The following is a 19708-nucleotide window of genomic DNA, read 5'->3' on the forward strand; positions in this document are numbered from 1 at the left end:
GGAAAATTTCTTCCCTAAATTTGTTGTCCATCCCTGTCACAGGTACAGGGTGGAGTCCCCATGCCTGAAGGGATTTAAATCCAGGTGGATGTGGCACCTGGGGACATGGGGCAGTGGTGGCCTTGGCAGTGCCATGTTGGACTTCATGATCTTGGAGGACTTTTCCAGCCTTCATGATTCTGTGAAATTATGAGGGACAGGAATCTACTGAAAACCAATTTGGGGTTTTTGAAGAAGAGCTTGGTTGGTTTTGTTCCGCCTTTTTGTTTGTTTGAGGTTTTTATTTGCGTTCCTTTGTTTATGACCCTTCCCAACCCCAAATCTTCTTGTCAGCCCCAAAATCCTTCCCCTAATGATTGTGACAGGTAATGGAGTCAAGATTTTTATTGCTGAAAGATTAGAGAAGAAACATTTCCTTGTGTGGAGCTCAGTTGAGTCGTTGTCATCTCTGACAGCATTTTGGGAACGCTCTGTGAAGCTGCTTCCCTGTTTTTTACTCCTTCAAGGGGAGTAAAATGAGTGGAGATGGGGAGAAGGAAAAGCAGAAACAACACCTGAAATTGTTTTAAGAGGAAAAAAAAAAGTCTCAATTTGAACTGCCTGGGTTTCACCACAGCTTTGTCACTTTGAACCACGATTCTGCTCTGAAGAGTGAATTTGAAGTGGAAAAAAAATCCATTTTAGGCATTTTTTTCCTCTCTGTTTAGACTGCAGTGCTCCAATTTAATGACACAAGCACATTTTGATGCCTTTTTACTCTTGAGGGAAACAAATCCCTCTGGGAACAGGGAGTTGCTGGCTCCTGCTTTCACAGTCTGCCTTGGGACGGGAGGGAGCAGCCCCAAAGATCTCCATCCTCCAAAGATCCCATTCCCAAAGTGGGTGAAGGCATCACCTCTGGGTTGGGGCAACAGCCTGGGATCTCAGAGGTTGTCCAGGGAGTCAAATTCCTGGGAAAACTTGAAATGCTCAATGATTTCTAGGGAAAAATTGGGATTTGCACCTTTGGACACTGAGGGTGGTGCATTGGTGGCAGTGGGGTGGTGGAAATCCCAAACCTGGGAATGGTTTAATGAAGCTGATCCTGGTGCTGAGGAGGAGATTTCCAGTCCCTGGGTCCATCCTAAAACTCCCAGCATTCCCAGGAAAATCCTTTGGAAGTGCTGACTGATTTAGTGGAACATCATGGGTTGAAGATGTTTTGCATGAACATTTGGATCAGAGCAAACGGGAAGTGATTCCTGATCCATTTTGTTACTTCCTTAACTTTGCCTTTTACGTTGGGAATTGATCCACGATCGATTTCTGCTCCTCCCTGGGTGTTTTAAATCTGCTGATGGTTTTTCCCTGATTCTTCCTGGGATACTGTTCCATTGCTGAGCTTATCCCTTGATTTCCTGAGGAAATTTTTGTTATTTTAATGAGTTCTGTGGGGTTTTTTCAGACCTTTGCTTGATATTCCTCATCTTCCTGAGGTTACACCCCTCAGAGAGGGGCCCTTTCCTTGGATTTTAATCCAAGGAAATTGTAGAAGCTTTAGATGGAGCGAATGGGAAATTCCTACTCTGATTATTTTCTGGTTTATGGAACAAAAATGATTCTTTTAGTTCACTGGGAATTCAGAGCAGGGCAGGGACATGGAGCAGCAGTGCTCACCATGGAGCACTGGTGAGCACTGGGATAACCTCCCCATTCCCAGTTCTTTCCATGGAATCCTGGAATGGTTTGGAAGGGATGTTTAAAACCATCTTATTCCAAGCCACAATGTGAAGGAATGGATTTTTTAAACTGATTTTGTTTAATTTACTTTATTTATTTTTGGAGGCATCCTCAGATTCCAGTTTCAGGATTACTGTGGAATCTGTGGGAATAAAGTGAAAAAAACCACCAAAACTTTTCTGTAGAAGTTGTAGCTTTTTGGGTTTGCTGCTGATTTTTTCCATAATTTCCCAGAGTTTTCCTCTGCTGGAAAAGAAAAGGAAATCTCCTTTTCCCAATGGGTTACAAGAACCGAGATGGAAAAGAGCAATTTCCTTGGGATCCTTGGCACGGAATCCGGATGCTCATGTCCTGCCTGTTCACAGCTCCTGTCACTGCCGGCTTTTCCTGGGATCGGGAAAAGATTGTGTTTCCCTGGAAAAAATGGAGTGTTGGGATGTGCAATCCCAAGGACATGAGTTGGCCCATAAAGACAATTTATCCTCTGGAAGTGGGAGGCCATTCCCTGTGTACATGGAATCACAGAATCCTGGATTGGTTTGGGTTGGAAGGGACCTTAAATCCCATCCCACTGCAGCCCCTATCCCATTCCAACTCCCACTGTCAAGGCTGCTCCAAGCCCCAATGTCCAACCTGGCCTTGGGCACTTATCCAGGGGCAGCCACAGCTGCTCTGGGAATTCCATCCCAGCCCCTCCCCACCCTCCCAGCCAGGAATTTCTTCCCAATATCCAACCTAAATCTCCCCTTTTCTAACTTAAAGCCATTCCCTGTGTCCTGTCCCTCCATCCCTTGTCCCTAGTCCCTCTCCAGCTCTCCTGGAGAATTGGGGCTTGGAGCATCCTGGCATGGTGGGAATTGGATGGGATTTAAGGTCCCTTCCCACCCAAACTGTGCTGTGGTTCTGTGATTGCAAAAATAAGAAAACCATCAGAAAAAAAAATATGAAAATATGAATTTGTTTCTCCTCCCAGACCAAGCACAGGCAGCCTCAAATCCCACAGATCAGAAATGTCTGGGAATATTCAGGGCTTGGAGCAACCTGGGATAGTGGGAGGTGTCCCTGCCATGGCAAGGCCTGGAACAGGATCTTTAAACTCCTCCAACCCACACCATTCCATAATCCCATTAAATGCAATTCCTCAGGGACTCTTGGATGAAGTGTTTGTTCCCGTGAGCTGTTGAGTGTCTTGGGAATTTCCCTGAGTCATCCAAGGTGAAATCCTGGTGCCACCCACACAAATCCTGTGGTTTGGTGCCAAGTTTTAGGCTGTGCCCATTTTCCAGACTTAAAGTTGTCCTGGATATTGGTGCTGAGTTTTAGACTCTGCCCATCTTTCAGATCTAAAGTAATCAATCCTAGGGTTTGGTTCTGAGTTTCAGACTGTGCCCTTTTTCCTGACCTAATGGTAATCCTGGATTTTAGTGCTGAGTTTTAGACTGTGCCCATTTTCCAGACCTAAAGTTATCCCAGGTTTTGGAGCCGAGTTGTAGACTGCCCATTTTTAAGAGCTAAAGTTATCCTGGATATTTGTGCCGAGGTTTAGACTGCGCCCATCTTCCAGACCTAAAGGTACTCCTGGATTTCAGTGCTGAGTTTTAGACTGCACCCATTTTCCAGACCTAAAGGTAATCCTGGTTTTTGGTGCTTGCTCAGATCAGGTGGACCAAAACAGCAGGAAGTGCCTCTGACAGATTCCAAGATTCCAGTGTCTTCAACGAAACCCTGAGGATTTCCAACATCCAGAGACACCAGGGAGGCCGCTACTACTGCAAGGCTGAGAACGGCCTGGGCTCCCCGGCCATCAAATCCATCCGAGTGGACGTGTACTGTGAGTAAATCCTTGGAATTCTGCCTTTGGTCCTTTAGGAATGCCTTAAAATATCTGTTGTCCCCAAGAAACGTTTGGCTCCTTGGGAATCCCGATTTTAATGGTGGATGCCTTGAGTTTGCGGAGTTTTTACGGTCGGGAGAATGTGAAGTGTTGGGATTGCAGGGAAAAATGTGGATGATTGGGATTGTGGCGAGGGATGTGAAGGACTGGAATTGCATGGAAAACTGTGAAGGATTGGGAAAAAATTTAAAGGATTTGGATTGGAGTGAAAATATGAAGGTTGGGATTGCGGTGAAAAATGGGAAAGATTGGGATTGTGGTGAAAAATGTGATGGATTTGGATTACAAGGGAAATGTGAAGGATTGGGATTGGAGTGAAAAATTTGAAGGATTAAATTGTGGAGAAAAAAGTGAAGGATTGGGATTGGAGTGAAGGATGTGAAGGATTTGGATTATGGTGAAAAATGTGAAGGGTTGGGATTGCTGGGAAAAATATGAAAGATTGGGATTGTAGTGAGAAATGTAAAGGAATGGGATTGCAGTGAAAAATGTGGAGGATTTGGATTCGAGTGAAAAATATGAAGGATTTGGATTTCAGTGAAAAATGTGAAGGGTTGGGATTGTGGCAAAAATATGAAGGATTAGGTTTGTGGTGAAGGATGTGAAGGACTGGGACTGTGGTACAAAATATGAAGGACTGGGATTGCAGTGAAAAATCTGAAGGACGTGGATTGCAAGGAAAAATCCCAAGGATTGGGAATGAAGGAAAAATGTGATGGACGTGGACTGTGGTGAAAAATAAGAAATATTTTTATTTCAGTGAAAGACATGAAGGATTGGGATTGCAGTGAAAAATAGGTCAGATTGGGATTGCAATGAGAAACACTAAGGATTGGAATTGCAGGAGAAAATGTGGAGGATTTGGATAGCAGGTGAAAAATGTGAATTATTTGGATTGTGGTGAAGAATGTAAAGGATTAGGATTGTAGGGGAAAATGAGAAAGATTTGGATTGTAGGGAAAAATGTGAAGGGTTGGGGTTGGAGTGAAAATGTAAAGGATGTGAATTGCAGTGAAAAGTCTGAAGGATGTGGATTGCAAGGAAAAATGTGAAGGATTGGGAATGCAGGGAAAAGTGTGAAGGATTTGGATTGCAGGGAAAAATGTGAAGGGTTGGGATTGTGGTGAAAAATAAGAAATATTCAAATTTCAGTGAAAATGTGAAGGATCAGGTTGCAGGAAAAAATAGGAAATATTTGGATTATGGTGAGGGATACAAAGCTTTGGGATTGCTTTATGCCCTGGAAGGGGCTCTGGGGTCTCCCTGGAGCCTTCTCCTCTCCAGGTGAACATTCCCAGCTCTCCCAGCAGAGGTTCTCCATCCCTTGGATCATCCTGAAGCCTCCTCTGGGCTCTGGACTCTGAAATTTGCTTTGGGTTCACTCCCAGAATCCCAAAATAGTTTGGGTTGGAAGAGACCTTAAATCCCATCCCATTCCAGACCCTGCCAGGGCAGGGACACCTCCCACTGTCCCAAGCTGCTCCAGCCCCAGTGTCCAACCTGGCCTTGGGCACTGCCAGGGATCCAGGGGCAGCCACAGCTGCTCTGGCAATTCCAGCCCAGCCAGCAATTCCCAATTCCCAATCTCCCATCCATCCCTGCCCTCTGGCACTGGGAGCCATTCCCTGGGTCCTGTCCCTCCATCCTTGTCCCCAGTCCCTCTCCAGCTCTCCTGGAGCCCCTTCAGGCCCTGCCAGGGGCTCTGAGCTCTCCCTGGAGCCTTTTCCATGTAAACAATCCCAATTCTTCCAAGCTTTCCTCATAGGATAAGTGCTTGAACCCTTGGATCATGTCCACCACCCGTGCTGCACTCCCTTGTTTATTATTAATGAAGAAATAATCAACTATTTATTTTCCTCTCTATTCAAATATATTTATTCTCCTCTTAGACCATTTAAAATCCAGAATAAGGCATGGAGAGAGCACTGGGGTCTCACCAGGAGCCCCTCCTCATTATTTACACTCAATTAATTCCGAATTTCCCTTTTAACAGGGATTTATTTAAACCTTTTAAGGAGCTTCTGGAAAAATTTCTCTAAGTAGAGATGGATGTGCTCTAAAACCAGACTTTCCTAACCCAGTTTGTTGTTCATTAATTCCACAAAATTAAGTTTCTGTCATTTAAGAAGTGGAGGAATGAGCATTAATTAGGTTTGGGATTATGAAACCAATAATTACTGACTTAAGATGTTAATACTCCCAATTTGTAACAATTATTTCATGTCGAGCACGTCAGGTGGCCTTTGGCATCAACGCCTGTTTTTCCTGGCTTGGGAAATCCATTTTTCCTGCTTTGTTTATGGAAAAATGATGCAGGTACAGATGGAATTCATAACCCAAAACTGCTGTTAAAAAAACCTCAGTTCCTGCAGTGTCAGAGTGGGATTAAATCTCATTTATTCCACATTGTTTGGTGGGTGCTCCTGCTCCATCTGCATTTTCCAGCACGGTAGGGATCCAAAGTGAGCTCTGGAACAGCCTGATGGAAGCGGGATTAAAAATGCTTTCAATGACTCCATGTCTTGATTTGAGTGTGCTTGATTTAATGATAATCATCTGGAATTTTTTCATCAACTCTGATTGCATTTTTCCACGGAATTTCATTTTCATTTTGGAATTGACCACACCACAGGTTTAGTTCGGCCTCTTTTCTCTCACGGCTCTGTCTGCTTTTTAGGGTTGATTTTTTCTTTTGCTGCTCTATTAAAAATCAATTTAATGACTTTTTTTTTCCCCTAAAAACCATCTGATCATGGAGCTTTGAGGAATCCTCTCTCTGCCCAAGTTTTTCTGTTCAGCTGCTTCATTTTCCAAAAAAAAAAAAAAAAATCAGGCTGGTTCTTCCTCAAACTGAATTGGGTTTCCTTCCATTTCCAGCTATTTTTATTCCTTATGTTTATATTCCCTGGAGCCAAAAGAGCTCTTCTGTACTGATTTCCCTCATGCAGTGCTTACAGCCAATAATAATCTATATATTATCAGTATAATTTATTTAATATTAAATTTTATTTTTATTTTCAGTTACTTTTAAATAAATTAATTTAATTTAAAATAAATTCAAACTTATTTTTTATTTTTAAAATTTTGTTTTAAATTTATTTTTTTATTTTAAAATTTTATTCAAAGTTATAATTATTAAATGTTCTTTTTGGAGAAATTCAGTGTTTTGTGCTTGTTACATCTTGTCCTGCAAACTCAAATGCTGAGTTTATTTTCCAGTGTGGAAGAGTTTCCTGTTGGACTTTTCTTTGCTCTTTAATTAATTCTTTTTCCTTCCCTTTAATTAATTCATTTTTGTTGCCTTTTAATTATTTAATGTTGCTTAAAAACACAAGATCGAGTTAGGATCCTGTACTCCAGTCCCTGATTCTGAGTGTGGGAGTAAATGAAATCCTTCCTGCACAGTGATCCCAGAAATTCCCATTATTCCAGGACTTTTCCAGTGTTTCAGGCCATGTCTGGGGCAGTTTTGGGCCATTCCCTGGTGCTGGGAACCTCTGTTGGAAATTCATGGATGTGCCTCGTTCTGTGTGAGTTTCTGACTCCTGGTGATTGGGAAAATCCATTGATTGGGAAAATCCACTGATCCTTTTCCATCTGTGCATATGCCCAAAGAATCATGAAATCATGGAATGGTTTGGGTTGGAACAGACCTTAACTCCCATCACATTCCAGACCCTGCCAGGGCAGGGACCCCTCCCACTGTCCCAGGCTGTCCGAGTGTCCAGCCTGGCCTTCTGCACTGCCAGGGATCCAGGGGCAGCCACAGCTGCTCTGGCAATTCCAGCCCAGCCAGCAATTCCCAGTTCCCAATCTCCCATCCATCCCTGCCCTCGGGCAGTGGGAGCCATTCCCTGGGTCCTGTCCCTCCATGCCTTGTCCCCAGTCCCTCTCCAGCTCTCCTGGAGCCCCTTCAGGCCCTGGAAGAAGCTCTGAGCCCTCCCTGGAGCCTTCTCCTCTCCATGGGAACATTCCCAGCTCTCCCAGCCTGGCTCCAGAGCAGCTCCAGTCTTGAAATAGTTCCACGGATTCCTCTGGATCTCTCCAGCCGCTCCACGTGGTCCTGCTGTTGGATCCGGGGCTGGAGCAGCTCTGTAGTTGGGGTCTCACCTGAGTGGGGCAGAGGGGCAGAATCCCACACTGAGGGATCAGCCCAGAGCACAGTTCCAGGTCATGTCCAGCCTCTGATCCCCCAACACTCCCAATCCTTCTCCTCAGGGCTCCTCCCATCCCTACGGAATTCAAGCATTGTGGTGGATGTGCTTGTTTGTTCTGTTAGTTCTAAAAACCAGCCTGCTCCCTGGGGATTCTGGGCTAATCCGGCCTCAGAAATGATGGGAATTGGCTCTGCTTGGTGTCCTTGGAGCAGGAAAGCCCTCCTGGAGTGCTGCACCCCCTGTGCTATCCCCCTGGTGTCACCAGAACATGCTCATATTTCCAACCAGGTGTATTTATAACCTCATTAAGAGAGGGGAGAAAATGTTTTCTCCATAAAATCCCGTCACTGACAGCTCATTATATTTTTCCTTTTGGAACTCCGTCGTAGCCTGAACCCTCAGGAAAGCATCACAGGCTGGAGCTGTGTGGGGATTGTTGATACTGAAGTCATTTGCTTTGTCCTTTTGTGTTGGAGTGTGTTAACAGCCTCCTGGCAGGGCTCTGATGCTCCCGAAATTCCATTGGAAATCGATGGAAGCTCCTCAGGGGGCTCCCAGGGTCACGCTCTCCATCGTGGGAACAAGGAGGGAACATTTGCTTCCTTCCAGCAGCTGGAAATGCTGCTTGTTGTCAGTGCCGGGGCTGTTCTGCACATGCAGCACTGCAGATGCAGAATAAATCTCTTTGAAAGGCTTGGAGAGGGGAAAATAGCTCACATAGAGCTGGGAATAACTTGATTCCCGTCCTTCCAGCTTGGTTAGAGCTGTTGTGTGTCCTCACTGGACGCGGGAAGGGGTGGAGAGCTGGAGAGCTCGTTTTCTTTTCTGTAGGATGCAAGAAATAGAGAAATTAATTGGATTTTTAAGGTTTGTATCCCACACAAAGCATTTCAAAGCTGCCTTGGTAGAGAAGCTGTGACAGCTTCATCCCTGGAAGTGTTCCAGGCCAGGCTGGATGGAGTTTGGAGCACCCTGGCATAGCAGAAGGTGTCCCTGCCAGATGATCCTAAATTCTTTTCCAACCTCAGTGATTCCAGGGTTGAAAGTTTGTGTTGGGTCAGGGAGGGAAAATAGCTTGGAAAACACAGGACTTTCAGATTCAAGGATAGTTTAGGAGCTGAATAACTCCCAGAGGAAAAATAGCATGGAAAAACCAGGACTTTCACATTTAGGGCTAACTCAGGAGCTGAATAATTCCAGCTCAGCGATGCGTCACCGCTGTCTCCGCTCTGCCCGCCGGGATGAAGCCGTTCCCATCCCTTTCCCAGATGTGTTTTATTCTTATCCCGCCTGCTCCAAACATCTGAAGACAAAGGCAGCTAATTAACAAATGAAATCAGCAAACTGCAGGCCCAGCAGCTGGGAGGAGATGATCCAGCAAATCCAGCCTGGATCCTGCCAAGCTGTTCATCTTTGTGAATCTCCCGGAGCTCGGGTCAGGGCTGTGGGGATTGTGATCCCTGTTTCCCTCTCCCAGACAGCTCCATGCCTTTGGAATTCTGCACAAGGAAGATTTTGACAGCGTCTGCCACACTTCTGTGCACCTCCACTCCACCACAATGATGCAACTCCCAGGGAATTTGGGTTAGACCCGTTTTGATCAGCTTAGGTTGAGTTTTCCATTTGTTCAAGAGCTCAGGGATGTGTGAGGGGAATTCTGCCAATCCAGTGTTTACCATGCCTGGCCCATCTGGGTTTTGGGGAGTGCTTGGTTCAATTCAGAGTTTAAAGACTGAGAAATTGAACCTGATGGTGGTACAAACCTCTGTGGGAAACATTTTTCCCTAATTATTTTCAGGTTGATTAAGAGACTTTACTGCGTAGCAGCACCCATGACTTCAGCTTGATTTAAAGATTGATTAATCTGGTGACTCCTCATAATTTCGTCAACCCAAATTGAAAATTTTGGGATGTTTTTTCCTTCTCTTGTGAAACAGTGAAGAGATTCATCTTGTTGCGCTTCCCAGTGTTAAATCTTCATAGGTTTATTTTTGTGTGGTATTTGAAATTATTGTGTCTGGAATGGTTTGGGATGGAAGGGACCTTAAATCCCATCCCATTCCACCCCTGCCATGAACAGGGTCACCTTCCACTATCCCAGGCTGCTCCAAGTCTCATCCAGCATGGCCCTGGACACTTCCAGGGATCCAGGGGCTTCTCTGGGTGACCATGCCAAGCCATTCCCTTCCCTCCCAGCCTTCCAAGCCCCTGGATTTCTGGGAAAGAACCACCACCCCCAGCCACCCACATGCACAGAGCTTTAAGAAGGGGGGTTTTGAATTCTGTTTAGAAAATTGAATATCAGTTAGTCCTGATTCAATCAGAATTGAAGCCAGAATTCTGGAGAACTTCCATGAGCACTGGGGTCAGGTGGCTTTAAACTACCTGGCTAAAGGCAGGGAATTTTGGATTTTCCCTGCAATATCCCTGCAGAATCCTTTGTCTGAACACCAGATTTTCCTGCTTTTTCTCTTTTCCAGCCCTCACATGGTCTGAGCAAAGCCCAGCCTTATGTAACCACCCAGTCACACATTCCCAACACTGGGAATGTTCAGGGATATCTCCCAAAAATTGGGAAAATTCTTCAATCTTCTGGTAGTGCTTCTGCTTTGGCTTTGCTGCAGCTGTCGGGATCTTTCCAGCACTGCCGTTGGAAAAAAAAAATCCATCAGGTTCTGCAGTGGGAATTTTCCATTAATTGACCATTATGAAATGCTTTGGCAGAGGCTTTGCTGCAGTTCCATTCCCAGCTTGGATTTCTTGGAGCTTTCCCGAGATTCCTGTCAAAATCCATCCCTTGCCGTCGTTCAGTGCTTGCTTGGAAGGGATTAGTTGGAGAGGGACTGGGGACAAGGGATGGAGGGACAGGACACAGGGAATGGCTCCCACTGCCAGAGGGCAGGGATGGATGGGAGATTGGGAATTGCTGGCTGGGAGGGTGGGCAGGGGCGGAATTCCTGGCTGGGATGGTGGGGAGGGGCTGGGATGGAATTCTCAGAGAGCCTGGGGGTATCCCTGGATCCCTGGCAGTGCCCAAGGCCAGGTTGGATAGGACTTGGAGCCATCTGGGCTAGTGGGAGTTGTCCCTGCCCATGGAAGGGTCTGGAATGGGATGGGAATTAAGATCTCTTTCATCCCAAATATTCCCTGTTTCCACAATCCAGCATGGACCTGTTCCAAGAGAGCAGACTGGACAAGCAGTTGATGACATCACAGCTCCTGGAATCATGGAGTGATTTGGAATCACTTATCTAAAATGACCTCATGTCCAACCCCCTGCTCAAACCAGGGCCACCTTCAAGGTCAGATTCCTCAGGACTCTGTCCAGCCGAGCTTTGGATGTCTCCAAGTGTCCCATGGCCCCTCTGGACACTTGGCCAATTGCACAGGGAATTTGTTTTCCTTATATCCAGGAGAAATTTCTCTTGGTGCAGCCTAGACCTCACGGTCCTTTCCTCTGCACCCCCATGAAGAGCTTCTCACCTTCTCTAGAATTTTCTGGTAGCAAGCTGAAGACAGAAATTCCATCTGCTCTTCATCCCAGACTCTCCTTCGTCTTCTCCAGGAGTCCCTGGTTGAAATTTGAAAACAGAAATTAGATTTTCCCTTCATCCAACCATCTCCAGGTTGGCCAAACCCAGCTCCCTCTGGATCTGGATGGCCTTCAGTCACTTTGGTGGTGTTCCCTGCATTGTTCCAGTTTATCCATGTCTGAAGCTGGACAGGGCACTCAGGAATTTGTCTCACAGGGATGGGTTCGATGAGAAGGAATTTTTCCCTGGAAACAGCTCTGCTGCTCTTGCAGCCAGGGATGGAGGTGGTTTCAGTCCTGGTTTCAGTCCTGGTTCCAGGTTTTAAGGAATTTCCTCTGCCTTGTCTTGAGTAACTTCATGAAAATGAAGCTGAGCTCAGATTTGGACCTCTTGCCTCTTTTATCCAAGGATTCACCTTCATCCAAGTGTCAGAGATTGGAAGAGCATCCCTGGACTTGGTGATGGAGTTCATGGCTCCTTGTTTGCCATCCAGGGATGTGCTTTAATAGGGATGACCAGGGATCAATGTGGGAAACATTATGTTCTCCATCAAAACTCAGGAGTTTGACCCTAAAAAGTGCAGCGAGTTAATTTTCACCTTTTTACTTTCAACCTCATGAGGAGAAGCCAGAATTTTTGAGCACTCTCAACCCTTTTCAAGCGTTGCTGTGATTTCAAATAACCTTTTGAACAAAACTGAAATCTCATTAGGAAATGCCATCCTAATTTGGAGCAGCAGATCCATAATTTTCTTCTGTGATCTTAAATGTTTTGGAGTGGGGGACGAAGGTAACATTTATTTAAAACCTGTGCCCCATTATGAGGTATTATTGCTGGAATTGTTGGGAATTTTGGAAGAGTTGTTGTTTCTAATTAAACAAGAGACTCTCCAGCTTCATTCTTCTTATGCAAATAAAAATGTAGCAGCTCAAGATGAATTTTTAGTCTTAAGATTAATTTTTAGTCTTTAGGCTTGTCCTTTTTTTTCTTGAAATTGCTTTTCAGCAAGGAATTTTCATGTGTTCTAATCTACTTATTTACAAAGATCTTCCTTAAGAATTCCATGGATTGTCAAGCTTCTTTGGAAGAGGCTGCTCAGGGAAGGGGTGGAGTCAGCACCGCTGGAAAAGTTCAACCAGTTGTGGATGTGGCTCTGGAGTCCGTGGTTTAGTGGTGAATGTGGTGGTGGTTGATGGTTGGATTTGGTGATCTCATGGGCCTTCTCCAACCTCAACAATTCCAGGATTCTCCATCTTTGCAGAGGGATTTGAGGGTGCCTTTGACTGGATCCTTTTGGTCACGTGAAGATTTGAGAACCTCATTCTCCGTTTCACTGAAATTTGGCCTCAAATCGACCTGATGAACCAACATTTTGATAATTACTCACTCCAGACTTTGCAAAAATAGGGTTGAATTTGGGGATAAAGGAATAATTAACCCCTATCCAAAGGGTTTTAAGGAATTTTAAGGAACAAGCAGTGCTGAGGAGGTTATGGAATGGTTGCAGCCAAGACTGAGTTGTGCATGGAATGTTGTGTTCCTGTGTGCTTGGAGAGTGCAGCTGGATGGAATGCTGAGTCCAGGATTCCAGCACAAGAAAAACATGGCTTTGTTGGAGAGGAGATCACACAGTTGCTCTGAGGGCTGGAGCCAGGCTGGCAGAGCTGGGAATGTTCCCTGGAGAAGAGAAGAATCCAGGCAGAACTGAGGGTACCTAAAGGGGCTCCAGGAGAGCTGGAGAGGGACTTGGGGCAAGGGATGGAGGGACAGGACACAGGCAATGGCTTCCCACTGCCAGAGGGCAGGGGTGGATGGGAGACTGGAAAGGAATTCCTCACTGGGAGGAGAGGGAGGGGCTGGGCTGGAATTGCCAGAGCAGCTGTGGCTGCCCCTGGATCCCTGGCAGTGCCCAAGGCCAGGTTGGACACTGGGGCTTGGAGAAGCCTGGCACAGTGGGAGGTGTCCTTGCCCATGGCAGGGGTGGGATGGGATGGACTTCAAGGTTCTTCCCTCTCAAACTGTTGGTTTCCAGGGATGGAAAGACAGGAGAAGGGGGAATAACTTCCCATTGCCAGAGAGCGAGGATTGGTGGGATGTTGGGAAGGAATTCCTGGCTGTGAGAGTGGTCATTCGGAAGCTGTGTTGTTTTAAGTAGGTACTTAGGAAAAACATTCCTTGCTTTCCTTATTTTCTCCTTGTTCCATTTCTTTCCTTCCTCAATAAAACTGTCCCTCCAGACAAAGCTCAGAAAAACCCCCAAACTCAGAATCTTTTTTCTTGGTGGGATAAAGCCCAAATTAATTACTTTGGTATCCTCATATTCCAAGGGCTATTGTGTTTTTATTCCTTGTGGAAGCCAATTCCTCGTTGTGGGCATCTCATTTTCTTGGAGCTGCTGCAGTGGGAGTAATTATCCGATATCTGTATTTTAATCAAGAGAAATGTGTTCCAAAGCCCGGGATGAATTTACCTGCTGGAAGTTAAATGCCTGTAACTAAAAGCAGGGAATCTGCATTAAATTGCTGCCTTAAATTGCAGCTTTAAAAGCAAACAGCTGCGTGCACATGATCCATGGACTCCTGGATCCTGCCATTTGGATGCAAATCAGGCTGTCTATTTATTGCCAAAGCTTTATAATTTTGTGGAAAAGAGTTAGAAGAAACAAGGAGTAAAACTGCGAACCAGACAAAACCGCGGTAATCATCACACTATAATAGAAATATGATTGACATTTGCATGAGATTGGCTGCGTTGTTCTGCCTAAAAATGTGAGTTTTGAAGGAGATCCAGTTGGGGAGAAGGAAATAAATCCTAAACCTGACTTTGGCTGCAAAATTCCTAAAATCTGGGGCTTTTCGAGCTGTTTTGTCTCTGTTTTACCCTTGACTAGTTATGAGGCGTCGCGGGAAATTCCCGGCGCTGCGCCGTTGTTGAGTCAACCAAAGCCTGGCTTAAACTTGGTTTTCCCTGCCTGTTTTTTTTTCCCCAGATTTGGATGATCCCATAGTCACGGTCCACCAGAGCATTGGGGAAGCCAAGGAGCAGTTTTATTATGAGAAGACCGTGTTCCTCAGGTGTGTGGCCAACTCCAACCCGCCTGTGCGCTACAGCTGGCGCCGCGGCCAGGAGGTGCTGCTGCAGGGCTCTGACAAAGGAGTGGAGATCTACGAGCCCTTCTTTACCCAGGTAGGCCTAAAAACCGGGAATTTTTTTCCATCTTGAGGCTTTGTAATGGGATCTGCCCGCTGGGTTTCTGAGGTGGGGATTGGGGATGGCCTCCAGATGATGATGCCCCACCCAAACGCTCCTGGGTGTTGTTAGTAGATTTGCTGGCATAAAATACATTTAGATTTTTGTAAAAATATGAATTATTAAATTCATATTCATATGGGGGAGTGATATCTACAGGAGGTATTTTAAAATGATTTTTATTGGATCCTGCAAGCAAAACTTCTGATTCCCATTTCCTCATCCTTCCTGATCCAGCTCAGCGATTCTGCACTCAGCCTGAATTACAGTCTTAAAAATCTTTTCATGCAGATTAAATTTTAGGAAAAAAATTCTTTATGGAAGAAATACAGGCTGCCCAGAAGAGGGGTGGACTCTCCATCCCTGGAAGTGTTCAAAAACCATATGGATGGGTCAGTTGAGAACATGGATTCATGGAGAACATGGTGGTGGTTGATGGTTGGAGTTAATGATCTTGGAAGGTTTTTCCAACCTTAAAAATTCCATGATTCCAGACTCTATGGGAGCTCCCCCTGATGGTTTTTATATTCCTTCTTTTCTGCCTCTTTTATCTTTAAGTGTAAGGTTTCATTTCACAATTCCCCCACTTAAAAATGAGGTGTCAAAAAAGGAAATAAAACCTTTTCCAAAGTGTTCCTGCTCCCATTCCCAGCCCCAAAGGAATCCTGGCTCTGTCGGATAAGCTGAGATTAATTTATCATGTACACATTTGCACTGAGGCAGGATGAAAAAAGGTGGCAAATCCCATTGTCTGTGGCCAAAAGTGTGGGATGGTGTTTGAAATTAAAAAAAATAGAAAGAGGAAAAAAAGGGGAAAAATGGGTTTGGAAAATCCAAAGGAATAACAAAGAAAGAAAGAGGTGAAAACTGCTTGGTAATTTGGTGTTCAGAGCAGAAAGCAACTGCGACTTTCATAAATAATTTTCAGTTAATGATTTGAGAGCACCTTCATTTGTGGCTTTTTATTGTACTTGACAGCTTTATATTGCTCCAACAGCTCCGTGTTTTCCGGAGAAATGTGGAGCCCGGAACCTTGCAGAGATGGGAATTAAATCACAGAGCCAAGTTATTGGTGTCCTAAATGTAATGAGATTATTTTTAATTTAACATGAACGGGCCCAGTTTAACAAATCTGGGGCTTTGCTTGGACTCAAGTGTAAACTGGAGTTTTGAAATGTTTTAATTAAAAAGGGAAAGTGGATTTTTTTTTTATTTTATATTTCATTATGGAAATGCTGAGAATTGCCTTCCCTAAAATCTAAGGATTCATCTACTAAAATGTGTCACATGAAATTAGATTCTTTTTTTTTAGGTTATTAAGATCACCCTTCCTAAAATCTTGATGTGGGTTTAATTAATGAATAAATCAGATTGTCCTGGTGATATTCCAATCTTATCTATAACCTTTCTCCAGTTATTGGAGGGCAACTGAAATTAGTGTGGCCTGGATCCGTGCAGGCAAGATCTGCTCTGTGTTTATGAGAGGAAAAGATGTAATTAAAGGTTCAAGAGTCATCAACATCTTCTGCTTAATTAGTTCATTTCATGGCAGGGATGCAAATAGGGAGAGCGGATGGGAAGAGGGACAGAGGGGATTTGGCTTCAGAGGATCAAGACTTGGGAATTTTGAGAGGGAATTTTTTTTCTTGAGGGCTCTGAAGGTGGATTTTAATATGTAAGTGAAATGGAATGGAAAGGGAAACAAAACTTCTCAGGTTTTTCACCAAAAAAAGAGGTTGATTTTTATTTCTGATGGATTTATTATTCTAGTAATCACAAAATCCTGGAATGCTTTGTGTGGGAAGGGACCATAAAGCTCATCCCATTCCAACGCAGGGACACTTCCCACTGTCCCAGGCTGCTCCAGCCCCAGCGTCCAACCTGGCCTTGGGCACTGCCAGGGATCCAGGGCAGCTGCTCTGGCAATTCCAGCCCAGCCAGCAATTCCCAGTTCCCAATCTCCCATCCATCCCTGCCCTCTGGCAGTGGGAGCCATTCCCTGTGCCCTGTCCCTCCATGCCTTGTCCCCAGTCCCTCTCCAGCTCTCCTGGAGCCCCTTCAGGCCCTGGAAGAAGCTCTGAGCTCTCCCTGGAGCCTTCTCCTCTCCAGGGGAACATTCCCAGCTCTCCCAGCCTGGCTCAAGAGGGGCTCCAGCCTTGGAGCAGCTCCACGGATTCCTCTGGATCACTCCAGCAGCTCCATGTCCTGCTCTGTGCCCAGAGCTGGAGCAGCTCTGCAGGTGGGGTCTCATCTGAGCAGGGCAGAGGGGCAGAATCCCCCCTCTTTCCTTTTTTGCCCATACTCTGGGATGATCCCAAAATCCAGTCAGCAATTAAATCATGGGAGACACTTGGAAAACTGGGCAAATTCAAACAACTTCCTTAAATATTATCAGATTTTTCCAGTCAACGAGGAAACAACAGCCACTTATTCCAGCACTCATGGGGAGAGAAACTGTGCAAACCTGCCCATCCTCATCCACAAAATGTTGGAACAGTGAACTTCCCAAATCCCAAATCTCGATGGAGATTTTTTCCCTGAGAGTTCTTATCCTTCTGGTCGCTCATTGGAATTGCTCAGCCTGAGCACGAGATTAAATTTGCTGTATTTACCATAATTATGCAATTAGACATAATTAGACTAATTATCCCAACCAATGAGGAAGATATATACATTTTTTATAAATCTCTGCAAGCTGGGGACAGGATCCAGAATTCCATTGGGAGTTCAGCCCAAGTTCAACCTGGAGCTAAGGAGGGAATGCTGGGATGAAGCTGCCCTGAGTTTCCAGAACTCAGTGCTTTTGCCAGCCTGGATCAGGCTCTTCCCTCTTCCAGAAAAACCTCCTAAAGCAGGAATTTGATCCTTAGGAGCAGCCTTTCCATGGCTTAATTTTAATCCCATAATTTCCATGGGAAATTTAACAATTTAAACCCCAATATTCCCAAAATCTCTCCAAAATTTCAAGGACTGTTTCTTTTTTTCCCTGCTCAGCTGTATCTTTTTGATGGATTTGTTTTTTTCTCAGTTCTGTACCTTCATTTTCTCAAATTTCCTTATTTTTCCTTGACATTCCTGGGCAATGTTTATGTCTTCCTAAGGCCGTGCCTTTCCAGGCCCTTCCCAATTCCAGAGAAACATCCTAAAAAAGTAATTTGATCTTTAGAAGCAGCTTTTCCACGGCTTGGCCTTACAACGGGCTTCATGTTAATCCCATCATTTCCATGGGATTGGTTGTACATAGAAACCACTTAAATCCCAACATTCCCAAAGTCCCTCCAAGACTTCAAGGACTGTTTCTTTTCTTCCCTGCTCAGCTGTATTTTTTTTGTATGGATTTGTTTTTTTCCCAGTTTTGTACATTTGTTTTCTCAAACCTCCATAATTTTCCTAGACATTCCTGGGCAGTTGATCCACTGATATTGTTAAAAATAATTCCATGTGTTCCTAAGGCTGTACCAATATTAAACTTGTTTGGATTTATTGGGACACTGGATAATGAACATTTTCCACATTTTTCTTTTGGAACTTTGCAGGGGGAATCTCACATTTCCCATTCCCAGGTTTCTGCTGTCCGTGTTTGAGGGAATTTAAAATTTCATGTCCCGTTCAGCTCCCTGCTCCACCCCCTGCTCCCTGGCTAAAAATAGAATCCATCAGCTCCTCATTTTAAAGGAAAACAGGAGGAATTTTGTACCTTGGGATTTTGTCTTCATGGAAATTTTACTGTAAAATAAATTATCCTGAACAATTTTCATCTTGAAGGACCCATCAAACCAATTTCCCTCTGAATTTCCAGTGTTGATATTCCCTGTATCCTTTGGAAGTCCTTTGGGGGAGGACCTTGAAGCCTTTAGGTAGAATCCCTGGAAAAGTTGTTTCCATTTTGTGGAATTTCTTGTGAGTTTACTCCTTTTTTTTAGGGTCATCCCTTCTGGATCAGCCAGGTTGTGTCTTGTGCATGTAACATCAGGGCTCAATCCCAAGAAACCCACTTGGGAATGCTGGAGGAGGATAAAAATCCCAGATCTGTATCCATTTTTCCTCTGCCCCTGCCCCTTCCTGACGTTCTCTCCTCCTTTTCCAGGGAGAAACCAAGATCCTGAAGCTGAAGAATCTGCGACCTCAGGACTACGCCAACTACAGCTGCATCGCCTCGGTGCGGAATGTCTGCAGCATCCCGGATAAAATGGTGTCCTTCCGCCTCTCCAACAAAACTGGTGAGCTCCAGCGGCACCCCTTGCCCTGGCTGCACTCAGCTCTGGAATTTGGGGCTCTTTCAGGGAATCCTGGAATGGTTTGGGTGGCAAGAACCTTGAATCCCATCCCATTCCCACCTCTGCCATGGGCAGGGACAGCTTACATTATCCCAGGGTGATCCAAGCCCCAATGTCCAACCTGGCCTTGGACACTTCCAGGGATCCAGGGCTCTCTGGGAATTTCATACCAGCCCTTCCCCACCCTCCCAGCCAGGAATTCCTTCCTAATATCCCATCTAAATCTACCCTCTTCTTGCTTAAAGCCATTTTCCCTTGTCCTGGTCATTCCAGCCAGGATTCTTTTCCAATATCCCACCCAAATCTCCCCTTTTCCACCTAAAACCATTCCCTGTGTGCTGTCCCTCCAGGACTTGTCCCCAGTCCCTCTCCAGCTCTCCTGGAGCCCCTTCAGGCCCTACCAGGGGCTCTGAGCTCTTCCTGGAGCCTTCTCCTCTCCAGGGAACATTCCCAGCTCTCCCAGCCTGGTTCCGAAGCAGAGGGGCTCCATGGAGCAGCTCCATGACCTCTGGAATCCCTGCAATAGTTCTTTGTCTTCCCTCTGCTGTGGAAACTTTAGAATTTTTATTCCACAGAATATCTCATGGGAAAACCCCAACCTTTCTCTACTCCGGCACTGATTTCAGGGATTGATTTGACCTTTTCTTACATCGACCTAAACATCAATTCCTTCCTTGATTCCAACCAAAATGTTTCCTTTCGGATTTAATTGTTCCAAATGGAAATATCTGAGGGGTTGTGTTGAAATCTTTTTGTGGGGAGGTCTCTAAGCCTTTAGGTAGAATACCTGGAAAAGTTGTTTCTATTTTGTGGAATTTTTTGTGAATTTATTCTGGTTTTTGGGCTCATCCCTTATGGATCAGTCAGTTGTGTCTCTCT

General features: G+C 45.1%; 1 protein-coding gene across 1 annotated transcript in view; it reads left to right on the forward strand.

Annotated features, from left to right (window-relative positions):
* The window catches only part of MDGA2 (MAM domain containing glycosylphosphatidylinositol anchor 2), a 188856-nt gene that overhangs the window by 69692 nt on the left and 99456 nt on the right, over positions 1–19708 (forward strand). The window contains exons 3-5 of the mRNA XM_041409992.1: positions 3376–3550; positions 14293–14489; positions 18640–18772. Of these exons, the coding sequence (XP_041265926.1) occupies positions 3376–3550; positions 14293–14489; positions 18640–18772 (505 nt within the window). The remainder of the gene's footprint in view (positions 1–3375; positions 3551–14292; positions 14490–18639; positions 18773–19708) is intronic.

The sequence above is a fragment of the Onychostruthus taczanowskii genome, unplaced genomic scaffold (assembly GCF_017590055.1).
Source record: "Onychostruthus taczanowskii isolate IOZ18803 unplaced genomic scaffold, ASM1759005v1 scaffold100, whole genome shotgun sequence".
Classification (NCBI taxonomy): Eukaryota; Metazoa; Chordata; class Aves; order Passeriformes; family Passeridae; genus Onychostruthus; species Onychostruthus taczanowskii.